The sequence below is a fragment of the Dicentrarchus labrax genome, unplaced genomic scaffold (assembly GCF_905237075.1).
Source record: "Dicentrarchus labrax unplaced genomic scaffold, dlabrax2021, whole genome shotgun sequence".
Lineage (NCBI taxonomy): Eukaryota > Metazoa > Chordata > Actinopteri > Moronidae > Dicentrarchus > Dicentrarchus labrax.
Genome location: NW_026136716.1, coordinates 12,047,817 through 12,067,776, shown reverse-complemented (window position 1 = coordinate 12,067,776; position 19,960 = coordinate 12,047,817). Strand labels below are relative to the sequence as shown.

General features: G+C 41.2%; 2 protein-coding genes across 15 annotated transcripts in view; one reads left to right on the top strand and one right to left on the bottom strand.

Moving 5' to 3' along the window:
• LOC127378851 (peripheral plasma membrane protein CASK) overlaps positions 1–19,960 on the top strand; it is a 44,869-nt gene that overhangs the window by 13,017 nt on the left and 11,892 nt on the right. For 4 of the 14 annotated variants that reach the window (XM_051428144.1, XM_051428142.1, XM_051428150.1 and 1 more), the window contains exons 3-21: positions 2,314–2,419; positions 3,361–3,438; positions 3,566–3,638; positions 8,642–8,744; positions 9,765–9,940; positions 11,028–11,150; positions 11,520–11,603; positions 11,826–11,925; positions 13,169–13,186; positions 14,801–14,925; positions 15,131–15,208; positions 15,354–15,434; positions 16,817–17,005; positions 17,649–17,727; positions 18,046–18,131; positions 18,481–18,549; positions 18,633–18,701; positions 19,030–19,065; positions 19,738–19,776. In XM_051428144.1, coding sequence (XP_051284104.1) covers positions 2,314–2,419; positions 3,361–3,438; positions 3,566–3,638; positions 8,642–8,744; positions 9,765–9,940; positions 11,028–11,150; positions 11,520–11,603; positions 11,826–11,925; positions 13,169–13,186; positions 14,801–14,925; positions 15,131–15,208; positions 15,354–15,434; positions 16,817–17,005; positions 17,649–17,727; positions 18,046–18,131; positions 18,481–18,549; positions 18,633–18,701; positions 19,030–19,065; positions 19,738–19,776 — 1,712 coding nt within the window. The remainder of the gene's footprint in view (positions 1–2,313; positions 2,420–3,360; positions 3,439–3,565; positions 3,639–8,641; positions 8,745–9,764; positions 9,941–11,027; positions 11,151–11,519; positions 11,604–11,825; positions 11,926–13,168; positions 13,187–14,800; positions 14,926–15,130; positions 15,209–15,353; positions 15,435–16,816; positions 17,006–17,648; positions 17,728–18,045; positions 18,132–18,480; positions 18,550–18,632; positions 18,702–19,029; positions 19,066–19,737; positions 19,777–19,960) is intronic. The other 10 variants (XM_051428151.1, XM_051428154.1, XM_051428152.1 and 7 more) reach the window with 6 other exon arrangements.
• On the bottom strand, positions 4,662–7,136 carry LOC127378852 (probable G-protein coupled receptor 34). Its single transcript, XM_051428158.1, has 2 exons — positions 6,694–7,136; positions 4,662–6,191 (listed from the first exon to the last, which is right to left on the bottom strand). The coding sequence occupies exon 2, from the start codon at positions 6,169–6,171 to the stop codon at positions 4,912–4,914; it is 1,260 nt and encodes a 419-aa protein (XP_051284118.1). The 5' UTR covers positions 6,172–6,191; positions 6,694–7,136; the 3' UTR covers positions 4,662–4,911.

Genomic DNA, 19,960 nt, shown 5'->3' with positions numbered 1-19,960 from the left:
TATCAGTGTGAGGGAGCTGGCCGAACAAATGATTAATGGTGTAATTAAGAGTTTGGGAGTGTTGCACAAAAGCGGAGTGAGTGAGTGTCTGGATATGTAGAATTTAATAAAGATGAATATAGAGAGTGAACTAGTGAGCACTCTCAATCAACATTAAAGCTTTATGGGTATTGGATTTCTGAGAAAACTACAGTAGTTCAATTTGCAGTTTTATTAGTTAGAAGAGAATTCTAAGTTTTAGGTAATGAACATATTGGAAATGTAATTCATCAGTACCGCAGACAAACTAACACCAGCTGGTTTTCCCACAGCCATCTTTTTCTTCAAAACCCACCTATGACAAACCTGAGTGAAATTATTCAAAGATTTCCTCCAGACAAGTATTAAGACATATATTCAAATAGTTTGCATGGAACAATAATGTGTGTCTGATATCTTTCTTTCCACTAAAAAATGTGTAATTTTAAGGTAATTTCTATTCCTTCCACCTCATTAATGATTCCAGAATCTATCAATATGCAAATTTAGTTTAGTTTTCTAAAAGATGATCCTACTGTACTCTGTGTATGTGCACTGGGGGCTTCAAGTTTCTACATAACACTTGTAACTGTATAAGTTGCAAATTGGACCAAGCTTGACATCCAAACTATGTGATGTCACAAATCATGCTCGTAGGCTTTCTATTTTCAGCAGACGAATGTGAAAACATCCTTCTACTGTCGAACTCTAGAAACACATAATTATAAGTGGACGGGGACTTTAACATTGCCTCACAAAGCCTAGTCTAGCCTGGACCTTGCATACGGGAATTGATTTGGAATAGGCCCAGCGGATGGCATTGGCTTCATTCACACTGTTCCAGGCCTCTCTACTCCCTCCCTCTGTTTGAGTGGTTTCCTCGTTACCGTGCGGACACTGGGCAGCATTGTTGGGTTAAAGAATAGATACTCGATGAGACGGGCCTAAAGAGCAGAGGAGAGAAATAATGAAAGCAAAGGAACAGTAGAATGGGGGCTCTGTAGTGGGGACACAGCGTTATTTCTCTGTTGCATAATGATACTGGTCTGTCACGACACAATGAGCACACACACACACACGCACACAGACACACACACGAAGATCAGTAGACTTGCAGATGGGGAGTGGAGTGTGTAAATGAGGTTTTTATGGAGTGAGGAGCTCAACAACAGCACATTATGTCAGCCTTCCTCAGCAGGCTGCGTCTCTGTCTTGCACAATATTGAATAGAATGACCAACAACTGGGGAGACGAGTGGCATTTCCTTTTCTTTAAAGAGAGAGGACGGTCCACTCGTCTTAGCAGTCTTTTCTCATCAGTGTTGTGTTCTTTAATGAGGCAGTCAAAAGACGAGTAATGCCACAGAGTCATATTGTACTTGTATTTGCGGTGTGGATCTGGATGTGGTGATAACGAGAGCGTGTGATGTTGATGAGCGCAAGCCAGATGTGCATTTAAATGTGCAATTAAACCGGTATTCACATGTGAAACGGGAAAATTCACCTCGTTTGCTGAGTATGTGTAAGAGGAATCCCTGTGTCTGTAAATCAGATGCTCTGTAACTCCCTCTGGTGGTGAAGTTGAGGTGTGACAAGAGGAGGGTGCTGGGCACGTCCTCCTCGCTTTTCATCTCCTCTCGTCACCAAGGGACGTCAAACGACTTAACAAAACACCATCCGACCACAAAAGAGCATCTCAGTCTGTCTTTCTCAAATGAACACCGGGGAAATCTCTCACTTAAAGGTCATCTAATTTTTTTTGGTGCTTTCTTATCATGGTACTTCCAATAAACATGATAATGAACATAAAGATAAATATAACTTCCCCAAACAAGGCAGAAGCTAAAGTTCCCCCCCCCAAAAAAAAAAAAAAAAAGCTGTATACTGTACTTGTTATGGGTTTGGTTGGTGTGACTCTGGTTGAGCATTACACATCTGTTTTTAGCTCTGCATACTTTATTTGGAGGAAATAGGGCTGCAAACAGTGATTATTTTCATTGATTGCTCTGTCAATCATTTTCTCCATTTATTGATTAGTTGTTTAATCCAGAAAATGGGGAAAATGTAGATCACTGCTTCCTCAAATGTGTTGTTTTGCCTGCAGCCCAAAGATATTCAGTTTACTGTCATTGAGGATTAGGGAAAAAGATGGGAAATAAACTGAATTGTTATTAAAAAATCTGATAAAATTGATCTTCCCTCACAAGCTGTAGCTGAACTATAATTACACTGGAATGCTAATTGTTGGATGTGAACAATATCTCACTGTACCTCTTGTCTAATTTCCACCTGCCAGATCTGAAGCGGGAGGCCAGCATCTGCCACATGCTGAAACACCCCCACATCGTGGAGCTGCTGGAGACCTATAGCTCCGATGGCATGCTCTACATGGTCTTTGAATTGTAAGTCCACGCTCTGCACTCTGTCACGCCACAATACATCATGTTACCAGGAAACATCTGTCCCACCAACCACAGCTGCTGGGCTGGTCGCATGCATACATATTTTCAAGAAGAAAACTATAGTGTACTCTAAATAGTGTGTGGAAGTTAAACAGCCACAGACTAAAATTATCAGCATTTGGCAGATTGTTGCTGGTAATGTCACACTTCTTTCACACTTCTTTCACACTTCTTTCACACTTCTTTCACACGTCTTTCTACCAGCCCCCCCATTTTAGTGGTAACCGGCTTAAAAGAGGAAGACAAGGTTTTGTGTCTAAGGTGCTTAGTAGACATTTTTGTAATTTTGGTGTACTGTTCTGAAGATCTCTGCCGGGGTAAAATATTAAGCACTAATGATATATCTGAATATCTAATAAAGGGTTAGAGTTAAGTTATATATATATTACACAAATGCAAGAAATATGAGAAGTGCTAAAATGCCTTTTTTATGGCAAGTAGCAACAAAAATCATATGGAATATTACAGACGTTGTTAGATTGCAGCTCTGCCTAATTGCGCAGTAACGATCAAAATAACATTATTTAATCTAGAGACATTGGAGGAACATCTCTCTGCTTCTCCCCCCGGCCTTTGTTGTAAATATAATTTTCTTAATCAACTTGCACTGTTAATTTGTTCCTCTGTGTGGATTTTATGTCGTACATCTGTATCTTATATCCTCCAGAAAGCTTCCCCAGGGATTATATTGGCTAAAAAGTGCTTTAATGAAAATCTAGTGCCTCTGTGTCTGTGCCAGTGACAGCAGGTCATAAAATTGCTCCCTGACGGGTGCAGATTTATGCACTCTGTTTTAAACACCATTTTGAGAGTTGCTAGTTCATCTGCTCTTGTGTAAACCGTTATCTTGATAGCTTCTCCCTTTCTTTCACCTTTCTCAGCATGGATGGGGCGGATCTGTGTTTTGAAATTGTGAAGAGAGCCGATGCTGGCTTTGTGTACAGCGAAGCAGTGGCCAGGTAGGACACGCAGTGTGGAAACTGTGCGAAGAACGTTTTAAATATTGATAAAGCTTGAAATAAACAACAATTTGTGGAAGCCCTAAATGATCTCCCTCTTGTCCGTTTCTGTTTTCTGTCCATCCAGCCACTATATGAGGCAGATTTTGGAGGCCCTTCGGTACTGCCACGACAACAATGTGATTCATCGTGATGTAAAGGTGAGCTCAGTCCCAGGTTTCCAAAACTGAACCACTGAAACCACATGTGTCACCTAACTGACTCTGATTAACTGAGGATGTTCAACCTTTTCACATTAATGTGCTAATGTGAAAACCCCGTTTTCAGCTGATTATCAATATTCTGTAGATGTCTGTGGGGAGATAGGTCAAAAGCATTAGACTGTGACAGGAAATGCACCCGTTGACATTCGCTTTTTACATTAAGTTCTAGTTACAGTGAGCTGTTTCTCAGTCTAACTTCCTGGAAACCCCTTTGGTTTGCAAACCACTGTGTCATGCTGAGTTTTATGAAATGTCAAATGCTAGGCCAGTCCTTTTTAGATGTTCTTCTGGTCAGATCAGCATCAACCAGTAATTACAACAAGATTAGCCATCTAACACAGACGGCAAACAACACCAGACCAGATGGAACAGTCCCAAACCAGGTCCTTGATCCACGCACACACAGTCCCCAAGGGGATCACACAGCCTTGTCTTCAGAGTAATACTAATGGCTGTGTGTGCTGGTGAGTTGACCTGGGTGAAATGATGGTTGCACATTACTGATGATGTTTGTTCTGGTTTGTTCATCTCGTTCTAGATGGGTGGTTTGGTGGTTTTTAACTAGGGCTGCAACTAACGATTATTTCATTATTGATTAATCTTTCAATCATTTTCTCACTGAATTCATTACTTGTTTGGTCCAGAAAATGGTAAAAAAAATGGTCTTGGTCTGTCTACAACCCAAAGATATTTAGTTTCAGACTAAACAAACCAAAAAACATTTGACAAGCTGAAACAACAGAATTTGGTTCTCAATGTGATTTAATTAATAATAATTATGTTGTAAATATTAATATAGTTGCCAATTAATATTGTAGTTAACAGCTAATTGATTAACTTACTGCTTTACTTTTAACACAATCAGGACAAATTGGTAGGTTTTCAGTCTAAATTAAGTCTTTCTTTCTTCTCTACAAGATCATATTATTACTACAACAAAAGAGGGCAAAATTAAGGACATTTCAAAGATACAGTCAATTTATTGTTACTAATATACACATTTATCTCTCTGATGGGAAACACACGTGCTATATACAGAAAAGTACCGGTCATATTAGTCACTGGAGCTCATCCCCACACATCACGGTATTTTCAGTCAGGCATTAAAATCACACACACACTTTCTTTTTAACAGAAGTAGTAAAAATGCTTTGCTCAGTTTTAAAGAGAATTGGCCAACTAGTTTGGCCCCGTTAGAAATATCAGATATTTATTTCTCCGGTGCATTATTTGTGATCACTGTTTGTTGAGTAGGTTGAAGCGTATTCAGTCCTGTGCGGCGGAGGGTGGAGTTGATGATGCAGATACTTGTTCTGGGGGTGGCTGAGGGGGTGATGGGTAAAGAGCTGTTGGATGTTGCGTCGTTCAGGAACGGAAACCGGTTGCCAAATCGGTGTCCAAGTGTTTGGAGGGCAATTTTGCGCACTGAGCCAGACAACAGAAAGTACATGACTGGATCCAAACAGCTATTGAAGGCAGAGAATAACAGCATCACCTCATTGGTACGGTCCACCAGTTGCAAGTAGTCGCAAGATGCACTGCTGAGCTGGGAGGCGATGTAGACAGGGCGGAAGGCGTGGTAGGGCCCGAAGCAGATGGTGAACAAGAACAGGACAAAGAAGGACTTCTTGGCGGTCCGTCCGTATCTCTGTGCGTTGGGAAGGTCTGGCTTGTCCCTTGACACCTTAAGCAATTGGCATGCAATCTTAGCGTAGGAGACCACTATCATGATGAAGATGAGCCAGAAAAACATCACCAGTACGCCGTTGAAGTAGGCTTTCCCTTTGGCTTTGCTTTTACGCTGCTTGTACTGGAAGCATTTGTCAGTGAAGTCTTTGTCCTCAGCCATGAAGATCATGGGCACCAGTCCCACCAGTGACAGACCCCACAGAGCCCCGCATGCCACCCAGCTCCACGGCCAGCTTTGCCCAAACAGCGTCAACTCCATGCCTCGCCGTGTTCTGCCTTTTCCTTGTAACTTCAAGTATCTGTCCAAACTGATGAACCCCAGAAGTGTAATACTGATGTACATGTTCATGTAAAAAAGATTCCCCACCATCTTGCAGGCCACAGATCCCAGCACCCACTTGTTTCCATTAACATGGTAGAAAACCCTGAAGGGCAGACATGCCAGGAGGACCAGATCAGCCACAGCGCAGTTGATGAGGAAGACCCGCACAGAGTTGCGGCTTGAAGGCAGGAAAAGGAACACCCAGAGGGCGAAGAGGTTGCCTATGAGCCCAAAGATGAAGAATATGGAATATAGGACTGCCAGCGGCATACGGAGGGCCTTATCATCAAACGAACAGTTCTGGTTCGGGGAGGAAGAGTTGGAGATGGAGAAAGGAGAGGTGGCAGAAAAGGAGGATGACATTGAAGCGGGTAGGGATGTAGCAGAGATAGGAAGAGAGGAGTTAGATAAAGCTAAGGGGAGAGGAGAGGCAGAGGAGAAGGTGGTCATTGTGTCCATGGGTTGTTAATCATTAGGCTCTGAGAAAGGGAAAAAAAAACATCAAACACAATTGGTGAATTTGTTGTTTGTCACTGAATAAAAACAAAACAAGCAGATTTTGAGCAGCGAGCGTTAAAGGGAGGAACAAAAGCAGTGCCCTTAGTGTGGAACTGCAATGACGTAGTTTCTAAGTAGTGCTCAGTCAGGTGAATAATATGTGGGTTGTAGTGTTAAAGGTCAGACATTTAATTGTTGGTGTGAAACGAAAATAATAGTAATTTATGCAACAGCATGAAAAAGGTACAGCACCTTACAAAAGAGAAGAAATGTCCTTCTAACCAACAGTTCTGTTTTCTGTACTTTATAGATTTTTATGGGTCATGACTAATTGAAACTTTCATGCCTATTTAACGCATAAATTCCTGTCCCATGGTATATAAAGCCGAGGAGCGTAGATTCACGCGCATGCACGCTCATACATCAACACAAGTGCAGAGTGACGGCTACACACAGATGTTTGGATTAATGTGGAACACTCACCATCAATATTCCTTCAGCACAGCTGCAGTTTAAATGTGTGGGAACGTGCAGAGAGGTGTGAGAGCACAGCAGTCCACTGCAGGTTTTTTTTCCTCCATCAAATTGTAATTTGTTAAAAGCTTGAGTTGCATCTAAAATATTATACAGCCACGATCCTTGTCACTTCTTTTGCTATCTTTACCTTTCTTCTCAGTCACTGAATCAGAATGAGTCAGAAATCTTGCAGACTCCTCTTTTCTCACATCCCTGTGACGGTGTCTGCCCCACTCCGTGCTCCTCTCAGCTCTCAGTGCGCAGCTTGCCTTGAGTCTTTTTCCGTTTCTGTCCTTGTCCTCTCTTTCTCTGTCCCGCTGCCTTGCGCTCCCAGATTTGACCGTTTTGTGTGAAGGTCTTCTTGTCTCTGCCTCTAGTTTTTCTCTCCCTCTCCCCGTCACTGCCTCAGTCAACCTCCTCCACGCCCCTCAGCTCCCCTGTTACGAGAAGTGGAAAAAAAAATGTGAAGGCAGGAAATGAGCCCACCACCGGCGCTCGCACTCTCACCCTATTCCTGAGTTTGTCATGCAGATCTACTCAGTATTGCGCTGCACTGTTCTTTTTTAAAAAATAAAATGACCTCAATTTGCATTAATACTTCTTATTTATCTACGGTGTGTTTTAAATATTTCCTGCACAGATCGGACAATAATCTTGTCTGGTGTTCATACGACATGTATGACCCCCACACACACACAAGTATTGATTACAGTCACAAAAGTTTGTTTTTCAGCACACCCTTTGGTCCTCCTAGAATTTGTCCCGAGAGACAGTTTTTCAAACAGCATCTCAGGTTTTGAATGCAAATTGCTGAAATTGTGGTTTTTTTTTCTAACATGACAGATGGGCGTTTATTAACACCAGTTAAGAGTTCTTGTTCTTGTTCTTTGTGAGTCATCACATTTGAGTATTTGCAACTATCTGTTAGAATAAACTGATGTTTAACTTTAAAGATTATATCAAGTAAGTTGTTTTATAAGGCTGCTGGAGAAGGACGCTCGCATGATTATCAGTGTTAATGTCTGTGTTTTGCAAACCACATGCTGTAGATAAACGTTTTTGGCTAAAACTATAAAATGCGTTTACTTACCCTGGGCACAGCATATATTTTGTTAACCTGCCTCCTTCTGCAATATTAATCCTACGCAAATAGGGTTAAATGTGCAGATGTATTCTTATCTAAGTGCAAATACATACTGAAACAGAAAATGGATGAAAGGGACATAATCACTTCTCTCTTTCACCTTCCTCTCTCTTTCAGTAATTCTTTAGACTTTTGTTATTTCTCTTGCTCAAGGTTGTTAGGTTGCTATCTTTCTTTCCATCCAGTACAATTTTGTAAGGTTCCATCTTATAGTATGCAAGGGCTTGTAATTTGGAGAACAAAATCTATTCTCTCCTGCTGTATGTTGTAATGAAACAGTAATTCCTCATCAATAAAATGCCATTTAACACCTTGCACTACAGGGTTTCTGAAAGCCCCGTCTTTCTCATCTTAAAATCTCATGCATCTCACTCGATGCTTACCATCCCTTGTGTACGGACTGAATCCTTGGGCAGGAACCATTTCCTGTCTGTCAGCATCATAATAAAATTGTGGTTCTTGTTGAGCGAGTCATTTCGTACTTGTGAAACCAGGTTTGCTAACCAGAAATTGAACATATGGGATGGTGCACTTCTGCACAGAAAGAGCAAAGCAATGCTCTGCACAGTTACTTTAGATTGCAAAGTCAGTAAAAAGAATAAGTCATCACACGTTCGTTTGTGGATTTTGTGCAGAGCTTCTTACAGTTTAATGAGGGAATATCATTTGAGTCCTACTAGGATGGTCTCTCACTGAACCTGTTGAAATATAGTCTTAGTCTTATATATGTCTTTTTCATTCATTGACCCATCTTGTTTTATTCCTCTGTAGCCCCACTGTGTGCTGTTGGCCTCAAAGGAGAACTCTGCTCCAGTCAAGCTCGGAGGATTTGGAGTGGCAATACAGCTGGGAGAGTCTGGTTTAGTAGCTGGAGGTACTGTACTAGGGACCCTTTTTTCCTCTACACCTTCAAAAGACTGAGAAAACACTCATGCCTTCCCACTATACATGTTAACTCGACGGAAACAAATAAAACTCACCAAACCATCTTGCTTAATCTTCCCACTGGTACAGTCACTACACTCTACATGCAGTTTTTCCCTGCAGCCTCTCTGTGCTGTAACGAGAGTCTGTCACTGAGGAGCGGCTCTCTCGTGTTCCTCGGAGGCCATTAAATTAACAAAATAAAATGACAAAAATTATCCCCCAAAAAAGACAGACACATACTGAAATATTTTAGTATTATTTAAAGGATTATTATTGGTAAGAATTATTGGAATGAATTGTAATATTTTATTAATCATTATAATGAATTAAAGATCAGCTTGCTTATTTAAATGTCCATGTTATTACAAAATGGCTTTTATTGGCTGTGGATCAGACTAAAAAGAAATGTTCAGAGAAAACTTGTGGTAACAAGATGAACAATACATTTGTGTGGGTTTCTTCCAGCAGCTCCAGAGACATGCAGATTAGGCCAATTAGAAAATGTGTATGTAATTGTGAATTAGACATGGATGTGGTTGTGTATTAGCCCTGGGGTGTGCAGGGTGTACCCTGCCTTTCTTCCAATGGATAGTGGGATATGCTCCAGGCCTTTGCAGCCTTAAGTAGGACAAGCTGGTTTAGATGGATTTTCTACAGTGAATGATTAAGTTCATTCTGAGATTGATGTTATAAAAATGTAATTTGATGATTTAGGTCCTTTTTATCAAGCAAAAATGCCAAACAGTTGTTGGTTTCAGTTTTTCAGATATAAGAATTTGATACTTTTCTCTTTAACTGTAACTTATAGACTAAACAATGAATGAATTAATTCAAAACGATATGTTATAGTCATGCATATCCTTGTAACACAAGTTATCTCTTCAGATTTCCACCTTGCTACAATTTCTCATTAACACTTGAAACTCCCAGCAGCTAATCACTCTTAAAATTGTCTGTGTCTGTTCAGGTCGAGTCGGTACTCCCCACTTTATGGCCCCGGAGGTAGTCAAGAGGGAGCCATACGGCAAACCAGTGGATGTGTGGGGATGTGGAGTGATCCTCTTCATCCTCCTGTCTGGCTGCCTTCCTTTCTACGGCACCAAGGAGCGTTTGTTTGAGGCTATCATTAAGGGGAAATACAAGGTAGGAGCTGAGTTACCAAAGACCATCGTTGTCTGTCAGTGTACAAACTGAATATGTTCATCACTGCACCAGAGCTGCTCCCTTTAGGTGCAGCCAAGCACAATAGTAAGCTCCTCTTTGTCACTGTGCTGCAATGTGCGTCAAGGTTAAGCTCCAGGGTTACTGAGAACTGAACAGTGTGGGTGCTACATCACTGCAGAAGAGTGTGGTATTAAGTGTTCATATTTTTTTTTTTTTCATTCATTCAAATTTAAGATTTATTTTTGTAAGGGTAACATCTGACTGAGGCTGAATGACACTGGTCAGATGTATTATGTATCTCGTTTCCCTCTTTCCAACCAGATGTGATTTGATACAGCCCTAATTAATTCAATTCAATTTTATTTGTATAGCACCAATTCATAACTGAAGTTCTCTGAGGACACTTTTCAATAGAGTAGACTGTACTCTTTTTTTTTTTAATTAAATTATTTACAGAGAACAGTTCACAATTAATGAATGAACGCCTGTTCTGAGCGATTTTTACCCTCTCACTCCTCATCTGATGATAGTTAAGTGCAATAAAAAGGATAATTGTTACATACTTCTCACCTTTACTAACACCAGTGAGAGGAGATAAATAAACTGACAGTGTCGGCAGAAGATAATATAAGTGTGATAAAGGTCTGTAGAATGTTGTGCTTTGAACTGAGGGTATGAATTTCCTGCGTGGTGCACTAATCTGTGGCAGATGCAGTCACGGCAGGCAGCTTGATGGACGACACCCCAGTGTCGGCCATCAAGCTGCTGCTAAACAGCTGCTGCTAAATTTACAGATTTTATTTTGAAAAAACTAAAGCCTGTAAATAATGAGTTCTGCCAACAGTGCAACAGTGATATTCTAAACATTTATAATAAAAATGATCTTGGTTGCCGATATTCTCCATGCCTCTGAAAGTGTGTGTGTGTGTGTGTGTGTGTGTGTGTGTGTGTGTGTGTGTGTGTGTGTGTGTGTGTGTGTGTGTGTGTGTGTGTGTTTTGTGTGTGTGTGTGTGTGTGTGTGTGTGTGTGTGTGTGTGTGTGTGTGTGTGTGTGTGTGTGTCCCCAGATGAACCCGCGCCAGTGGGCCCATATCTCAGAGAGCGCCAAGGATCTGGTGAGACGCATGCTGATGCTGGACCCTGCTGAGAGAATCACTGTCTACGAGGCCCTCAACCACCCTTGGCTGAAGGCAAGATCTCACACACAAATAGATCCGCTAGTAATGAATTCACTACAAATTAGGAGCTCTCAGTGTACATGTTGTGTACTGTTGTGATCAGGTGAAAAAGAGACACATTTGGTGGCTGTGTTTTACGAAATGAGCTTTGGTGAACTAAAGGCCCTTTTCAACACTGGCCCTACTGTTTCTGACTCAAGAACACTTCCTTCTGCGCAAAACCACATCTGCTTTCACATCCTGTGACTCCTCTGATGTTTGTTTGTGTACGTGCATGTGTGTGTGTGTGTGTGTGTACGTGTACTCATGTCCTCACACTGGTTTTTATGGTTTCATCATGAACTTATACGGCTATGTCATGTGTGTTTTTGCTATGAGTAGGAGAGGGACAGGTATGCCTACAAGATCCACCTGCCTGAAACAGTGGAGCAGCTGAGGAAGTTCAACGCCAGGAGGAAGCTGAAGGTCAGCACAACATTGACAGAAGCATTTAATTTGATTGTGATTAACTCTTGAGATGAGAGGAAATGCCACCACTCCCACAGTCTGCAGCTGCTGCTGATGACCCAGATTCATTTCTTGTCAAATATTTTGTCCTTGTATACAAAGCATGCACACACGCCCCACAACATGGGGCATTGTAGAGGCTTTATGTAAAAGCTATGTTATCTATACTCTGTATCCCAGGGGGCAGTGCTTGCTGCTGTTTCCAGCCACAAGTTTAATTCCTACTATGGCGACCCCCCAGAGGAGCTACATGACTTCTCAGATGACCCCACCTCCTCAGGTAACTCACACAACAGAGCACTATCCTGGTGTAGGTAGGTTTGGTTATTTCCAAATCTTTTTATAACAGAGAGCTCTAGATGCTAGTTTTTGCAGGTAGGATAAGCAACCTGAAGAAGTTAAAACACACTGAATTGGCCCTCCCGAAGTCCTGAGCCTTTTTGCTCTGTGCTCCATCACAGTTGAGCAAACATCGGCCTTTGCTGTGCTCAGATAAGCTACCTATGTTGAAAAGCCAACCACACTTTGAAAATGTATTTATATATATATATATATGATAAAGCCGACATAGTTGCATCTTAAGTTAGCCAGTGTAAGCTTGAATATAACCTAAAGGACAATAAAATGTCATTCAAATTCAAATGGTGTTATTGAAAAGTTATGTTGTAGTTAAGGTATGAAGTGATATCCATTTAAAGATTTAGCTCTCCCTTTGTGTGAATGTTCACTGATGTTACGTAAGGTCAAAGATGAACCCTTCTAATATGCACACATACACCAAAGATCACTTTCACTTTCTTGCCCAGTTTCCATTCTTGTGGTTTCTATTCTAGTGCTCTAATGTGATCTCCAGCTGTCTGTGTAGAACTTCCTCTGTGGATGAAGACAGATGTTGCCCAACAGCTTCACTTCCCTGTCTCATTAACCGACTTTCAGTTCCTTTGAAAGAAAAACTATCTTCCACAAGTTATCAGCATATTGAAACCATTTGTGTTGCCGTTATAAACAGCAGAAAATGAGCAGCGCTGTTACATCATCGCCTAATGAATCAGTAAAATGAGCTAAGCTCCTCACGTTTTCTGCTCGGGTGTACATGTAGCCGCTGCAGCCAGATACACTTACACCACCACTTGTGTGTCCTTTCTGCTGAGGCTGGCAGTCTGTTGCAGTCATGCTTCCCGGTGACTCGAGGTCTACCATGGCAAAAATAAACCAGACGTGTTGCCCGTCATAGAGTTGTGTCCTAGAGTAGATGCTTGCAGCAACTTGGCAGATTATTCAGACTTGGCTGCTTCTGCTGATTTTTCTCTCTGTTGCTGCTCTTTCCTCTATTCCTCCTTTTACTCCCTACCTGCCCTCATGCTTCCTTACACTGCTGGCTACCTGACTCTTTGTTGTCTATTTCTCTCTCTCTCTTTCTCTCATTGTGAGTTGTAAAACTCTGGATCCATAGCTGCTGTAAACCTCTAATTTCAGCCTCTCTTTCTTTGGTGTTGTTTTTCCTTCTGCTGTGCTGTCTCTAGGACTGCTAGCTGCTGAAAGTACGTATCCCCCTCCCCACCCATAGAATCTTGATGTGTGATATCATCATGGCATCATCATCATGTGCATTTTTTTTCTTCATAGCATTGGATAATGTGGGTACTAATCGTTCAAAATGGCTCCCTCTGTCTCCCTCTGTCTGCTCTCCTGTCTCTCTTTAAGAAAAAACAATATGTGTGCGCTTTTTAACTAAATGCTTCCTCTTGACCTGTTAAGATGATATTCTGTTTACATGCATCTTCATTATTCCAATCACAGAAAGTATTCTGATTGTTACCTACCAAAAACAAAGGCGAGGAGGATAAGATGCTTACATGCTTCAGCGTCCTAACGAACAAAGGGATTTTCTATCATTATCAGGTTTTACACAGAGCATATTGTATTCCAGGTGTTAGTTCAAAAGCGTGTTAAGTGACACTATTATCTTATTTAATTATATTTTATAAGCTTTTAGTGATTTAACCAATCAATGATCTGAATGTGCTGAAACTCAAGTAAGGAAACTGTTTAAAATGTGATCCCCTAAGTGGAGTAGTATGATGTATGTAAACAGACCTATCAGAAGGTTTTTTTCTTCTAAAGTTTAAAACAACTTAAATAGCATGTTGTCTCCTCTGCTGTATCTCTTTCATGCCTCACAGTAATGACTGAAAAGCCCATTATCCCAGAGGATTGGGTTTATTTTCTCCATATCCATCTTTCATCTGTTATTCCAGGGCTTCTTTCCAGTGCTTGTCGTCCTATTAAGGACCATGTTAAAACTTTATTACTAAAGTTTATTAAATCATTTGTAAACGGTAGGGGTGGTTCCCTGGTTTGGCTGCAGAGGCCCTGGGAAACTCAGATCACAGTAATATCATCTCATCTACCGCTAATAAATCTGTGGTCATTTAAGGATCAGCTTGTGGGTTCAAATGTATCAGACAGTCAAAGCTTCTCTCTAGATGACTATGAAAGTAAACCTCCTCCTAAGGAGAGGAAACCGTATTGGTAACCACACTGCACTGTCCATCCTCTAAACATACCACTTCACTTCTATGGAAGCTACACTTTAATGTTATGTATGGTACATGTTTAATGGAAGGCTAAACCTTTGTCTGAACACTTTTTAAGAAATAATATATCATATTTATGTCTATTTCTTTTTCCTCTGCATATTTTAGTATTTTAGATTTTTTTAATATTTGATTTTTTCGGGTGTACTGCTCCTAACCCATCATCCACACTGTGACTTTCTGAAGTAACTTCTTTCTGATGTTGTATTGATGCCATGTACCGCTGTTTCTCTGGTTTTGCTGCATGTGTGGGCGATGCAGCAGGTACTTGGGGTTAAAATAGTTCTGAGTGTTTGTGTGTGTTTTCTGTGTTTTCTGTTGACTTCTGTTGTTTGTCTTCGTTCTGTGTTATTTTTGGCATTTGTCGTTATTTGCCTGTTTGTGGATGTGTAACATGTAGGGTGTTTGTGTTTAAGTCTGTCTGTCTGTCTTGTTCAGTGTTTGCATTTTGTGTTGTGCTGAATGTTTGCAGGGACTGCTTGGTGTACTTGTGAGTGTGTCTGTGTGATTGGGATTCAGTTTGTATTTGTGTGTATAACTTCTATACGTGTGTGTGCACAGGGGCAGTATCACAGGTTTTGGACAGTCTAGAGGAGATTCATGCATTGACGGACTGCAGTGAGAAAGACATGGACTTCCTGCACAGTGTCTTCCAGGATCAGCACCTCCACACCCTGTTAGATGTGAGTCAACCACAATACCAGAACCTCTTCATGTGTAATACCAAAAGTGCCCAGTAGGTGTCATGACAAGTCAAGAGTCAGCTACAAACAGTATTTGTACGATAATAATATGTAGATTGTACATTATTGTCTTTGATTGAGGTCAGATTGTGCTGTTGCATTGTCATTGGGGCCTAATTGTATGTTAATTATCCTTACCTTTCAGCTTTATGACAAAATAAACACCAGGTCGTCCCCTAATATCAGAAACCCTCCAAGTGATGGAGTGCAGAGAGCCAAAGAGGTGAGGAACTTGCTGCTCATGTTCACTCAGTAAAAGATGAGAACACGGTTCACAAACTGAGGTCTCCTTTATGCTTCTATAAACTAGTAATCTGATGATTAATAACATATACATACTCTTCTTGTCTTTGTTTTTCTTCAACCAGGTACTGGAAACTATCTCGTGTTACCCAGAGAACATGGAGGCCAAGGAGCTGAGGAGGATCCTCACACAGCCACATTTCATGGTGGGACACTGTATCACACACACAGATTTTTGGTCTGTGCACGTAGAGCATGCTTATTGGTGTGTGAGATTACAGCCTAATGTGTCAGAAGTAGGGCTCTTTTGACAATCCATATAAACTCCCTCGGCCACAAAGCTGCTTAGCACCTGAGCTTTGGCGAGCCCTCGGGCAGAGACAGACACACGCAGGGGAAGCAGAACGGAGACAGAAGCATTAGAGCGGCAGGAAGAGAAAACGTGCGGAGGGGCTTCAGTCTGGCTTCAGTGTGGATATACAGAAACTTTTGCAGTGACCATCAACACCACCATGTATGTCAGATAAGTCTAGTGACTGAAACAGACCTGAGAGGAATGATTTAGGATATTGTTGACAGAGATTGAATTACTTCAGCGAGTGAATGACTTTGACTCTTTTGTAAGTTGCTTTGTAGATGTATTCTTTAGATTTATTGTCAATTATAAAACTGCACAGCAGCTAAATGTAGGATGATATACTGACATGTATTCAGCTCAGTTAGAAGCCGAGGTGTTTTCCCTGTGCTGATTCAGGCTGTGACACTTACTCGAGCTGTCACGCTTTAGGTTTGGTTCAATCCAATTAGCCTGTCTTGCTCTCTGACCTGAGCGGCTGGGTTTTTCATCCTAAATGGCTGTGAAGGGCTTTTGCATGGTAGCTAATGGGAAGAAACATGTCTCACTTACAGATTCTTACACTTCAAACTTTTTTCCTGTGCAGTCTGTGGCTTTATTCATGAGCCCTGTTAATTATGTTGTGGTTTTGTTGGTATTCAGTGTCAAACACTGCTGATGCCTTTGTAAACATCTTTTTTTCCTTCAGCCACACTAATGTTCAGCATAAGTCAAAAGCCTCTAGTGCCAGCTGTTCCAGCTCTCCGTGAGTGTCATGTATCATCAGTGAACATGATGTTGCTCTGATGAGCAGATGTGATCATTTGGCAAATGCAGCTAGTAGATGTGTTTTGTAAAAACCAACACAAACATTGTGTCAGTAACATGATTAGTGCCCAAAGAGGATTACTGTAAGCCACTCTAACATTGGAGCTATCCTCTCTCACACACACACACACACACACACACACATTCATACTGTGTGTACAACCACATGTACCTTCCTCTTGACTGGGTTGTGGTAGTTCTGTTTATTAGTTGTTCACACAGAAGTCTGACTCTCAATATTACAGCCACCCACACCAATTGTTTACATAACTTATGGCTGCCAAACATCCAGTGTGTACAGCGCACTTGAAGTGGTAATGGGCTTCATTCCCACTGGGTTCGCCAATACAAAAAACAGGGATAGCTAAGATACTGAGCCATGATCCATGAGTCTTAACATTGATGCCATGTCTGTGCACACTCCAGGCTCTGCTGCAGACCCATGATGTGGTGGCCCACGAGGTCTACAGCGACGAGGCACTGAGGGTGACCCCTCCACCCACTTCACCTTACCTGAACGGAGACTCCCCTGACAGCACCAACGGAGACATGGACCTGGAGAACGTCACCAGGGTTCGCCTGGTTCAGTTTCAGAAGAACACTGATGAGCCCATGGTGGGTAGACAAATGGAGAGATGCACATATTGCAGATTCTTACACTACATTTGAAATATGGATGAATTTACATGCTCACTTTGTCTTTTCATCTAACCAGGATGGATACATGTTCTTTGACCAGATTTGAAGTTGAAATAAAATCTAGATGTACAATAAGTACATAAGTTAGTTCCCTCAACCACTTCACAGTAAAAGTGTTCTAGTGATTTGTTGTGAAGGCTGCTATGTTACAGAAACATGTGAAACCACTGCATATCTCAGAATATATATATATATATATATGAATAGGTGACACAGAATCTTAAATCTTAAAAATCTTAAAGTACAAGAGGTGAATATAGCTAGCTGTTCACAACTTCTTTCTAGTCAACCCTTTTTTTTTCTTTTGATAGTAAATGTTGCTGATCCCTGCAATAGGTTGAGCCAACTGGTTTATGATGGATTGCCCTGCTCCCACAGCTATAACATAGTAATGCATCAGGGTGCAGTTGAAATGCATATGATCACAGCTTAGCATGCTTATGTTCTGTACTGGGACTATCCTGTAGCTACTGTATGCAGTATAGGGACTGTCACTCACCACTGTTACTAATCTGTTATCTGTTCTGCCTCTGAACATCTGTCTGTCTGTATCTTTTAGGGCATTACTCTGAAAATGAACGAACTCAACCACTGTATCGTGGCCCGAATCATGCATGGTGGAATGATTCATCGACAAGGTATCCATCCATATAAAATCTGCAACCTTACACCATGCTTGCATATTTAGTAGGCAAAGTCAGCATTTCATTTTGTCAGTCTGATGACATTATAACTAATTTACAATGATTTCTATGTTCCACTCTGTTATTGGACTAACTTCTGGTAATTGAAATAACAATGAAATGTAACTCTTCCTTACAGTAGTTGGGCTCCCCTTGGAGCCTTCTCACTAACCCCCGGGTCTTATCCTGGCCTCTGCTTTTCTTAGCACTGATGTTTCAACACCCAAGAGCCTCATTTGTAGCCTTCATTAATTCATTATTTCTCCGCTTCAGGGACTCTGCATGTAGGAGATGAGATCCGAGAGATTAATGGTATCAGCGTTGCCAATCAGACGGTAGAACAGCTCCAAAAGATGCTGGTAAGTCACACACATCAGACGTTCCATCATTTGGACTGTGCAGGCAGCTTTTCTGGTCGTTAGAGTTCCTTTCTCTCTTAACAAGTATTTCAGTTTGGCATGTATTATAGAATGAAAGAAAGATAGATGTTGGACTAATGTAGTTCCAGTACAATTTGAACAGAGGGAGACATGTTTGCTATGTCTGAAATGTCACACATAGCAAGATGTCTCACTCTGGTAGCAAACAGAAATTTGGATTGAATAAACCTGTAATACAGGGCCTATCAGTGTCTTTATGATCTATTATTGTTAGGTTTTGTTTCCATGTAACACTCATATGTAACATGTATTTTATTTGTCCACACAGAGGGAGATGAGGGGTAGCATCACCTTCAAGATTGTTCCCAGTTACAGGTCCCAGTCCATGTCCTGTGAGGTAGGGATTCAAAGGCACACAATTTTATACTTTTCTGCATATTCAAATGAGGAAAACTATTGATTTTGTATTTTCTGCTGCAGAAAGAGTCACCAGATTTGTCCCAGCAGTCACCTGCAAATGGTCACGCTAGTGTCACTAGCTCCATCCTGGTATGTTTCTGTTCTTCCTTACTGGCTCTTTACACACAGCAGAAATAGCAGCAGGCGAGTAAAGGGGAAAAAAATCCAGAGAACACATTAGATATGTTTTTTATTGTTGTTTTTATTTGTTATAGTCAATCAGCTGTAACACAATGACAGCACACAGATAAATGTTAGTCATTAGGGTAAGTTAGTTAATGCATAATAATTAATACCAGTCTATCAATCTGGACCACGATGAGTGTCAGCTCCCCCCAAGTATCAAAGTAAAAGCATCTTTAGCTGTTTTTGTCCCTGTAAGACAAATATTTACACAAAAACGTGTCACCCCAACTAGGATCTGCCGTCGACGATCCAGCCCAAAGGCCGTCTGGTGAGATTTCCTAATTCTTTACTTCACAACTGCACTCCTTCAATTAGATTGTGTTCTCCTCCCTTTGCCTTACATTGCGCTACTGATATGACAAACTAACACTCAACCCAACAAGTCCCAAGCTGCATGTATGTACTGATGTGTATGTTCTCATGCATTCTTCAATTTCCATATCATCTATTTTGTTTACATCGAGTATTGCTCTCCAATGTCAGGTCCCAACTTAAGTCTGCTTTGGCCTCCCTTGAACATTGGCAAGGATTCCTACACAGCTGTAAAACAAAACAATAGAGCGAATGTTGATTGTTTCCTGATCTGGAAAATATTCCATTGTAGTGTAACATGGCCTTACTGACAGGCTCATTTCCTTGCCAGATGGCATTGAGAAGAAATTAAACGTTTGTAATGAGTAAATTTGAGATGGAAAATGTTAGGAACCCTGACTTGTCTTGTCACAACTTCATCTTAAATGCATTCCTCGTTTGTTGATTTGGGCCATTTTTGTCTGTTTCATGACAAGATCATACACACACACACACACACAAAATGCAGTACAAACATTGTTATATAGCATCCAATTGTGGGTCCCTCATCACACCTCCTTTGTTTATGCCCCCCCAACGTTTTCTACTGCATGATATATGTGTGTGTGTGATGCTCTCAACCCCATAGATCTCCAGACCTGCTATCAAGGACAAATTGTCCATCAAGGTAAGACGTCTCTAAGTGGACCCTTCGTAGAAGTAGATCCCAACCTCTCCCACCCCCCATCGCAAAGTTCGGTTCCTCATCATAGTGGTGTCTAGATCCCATGCTAGCTATCAAGGCTTAGTCTTCATACCTGGTTCGTCAGTGGACATGAAAGGCAACAAAAAATATGTGTATGTATCTGCGC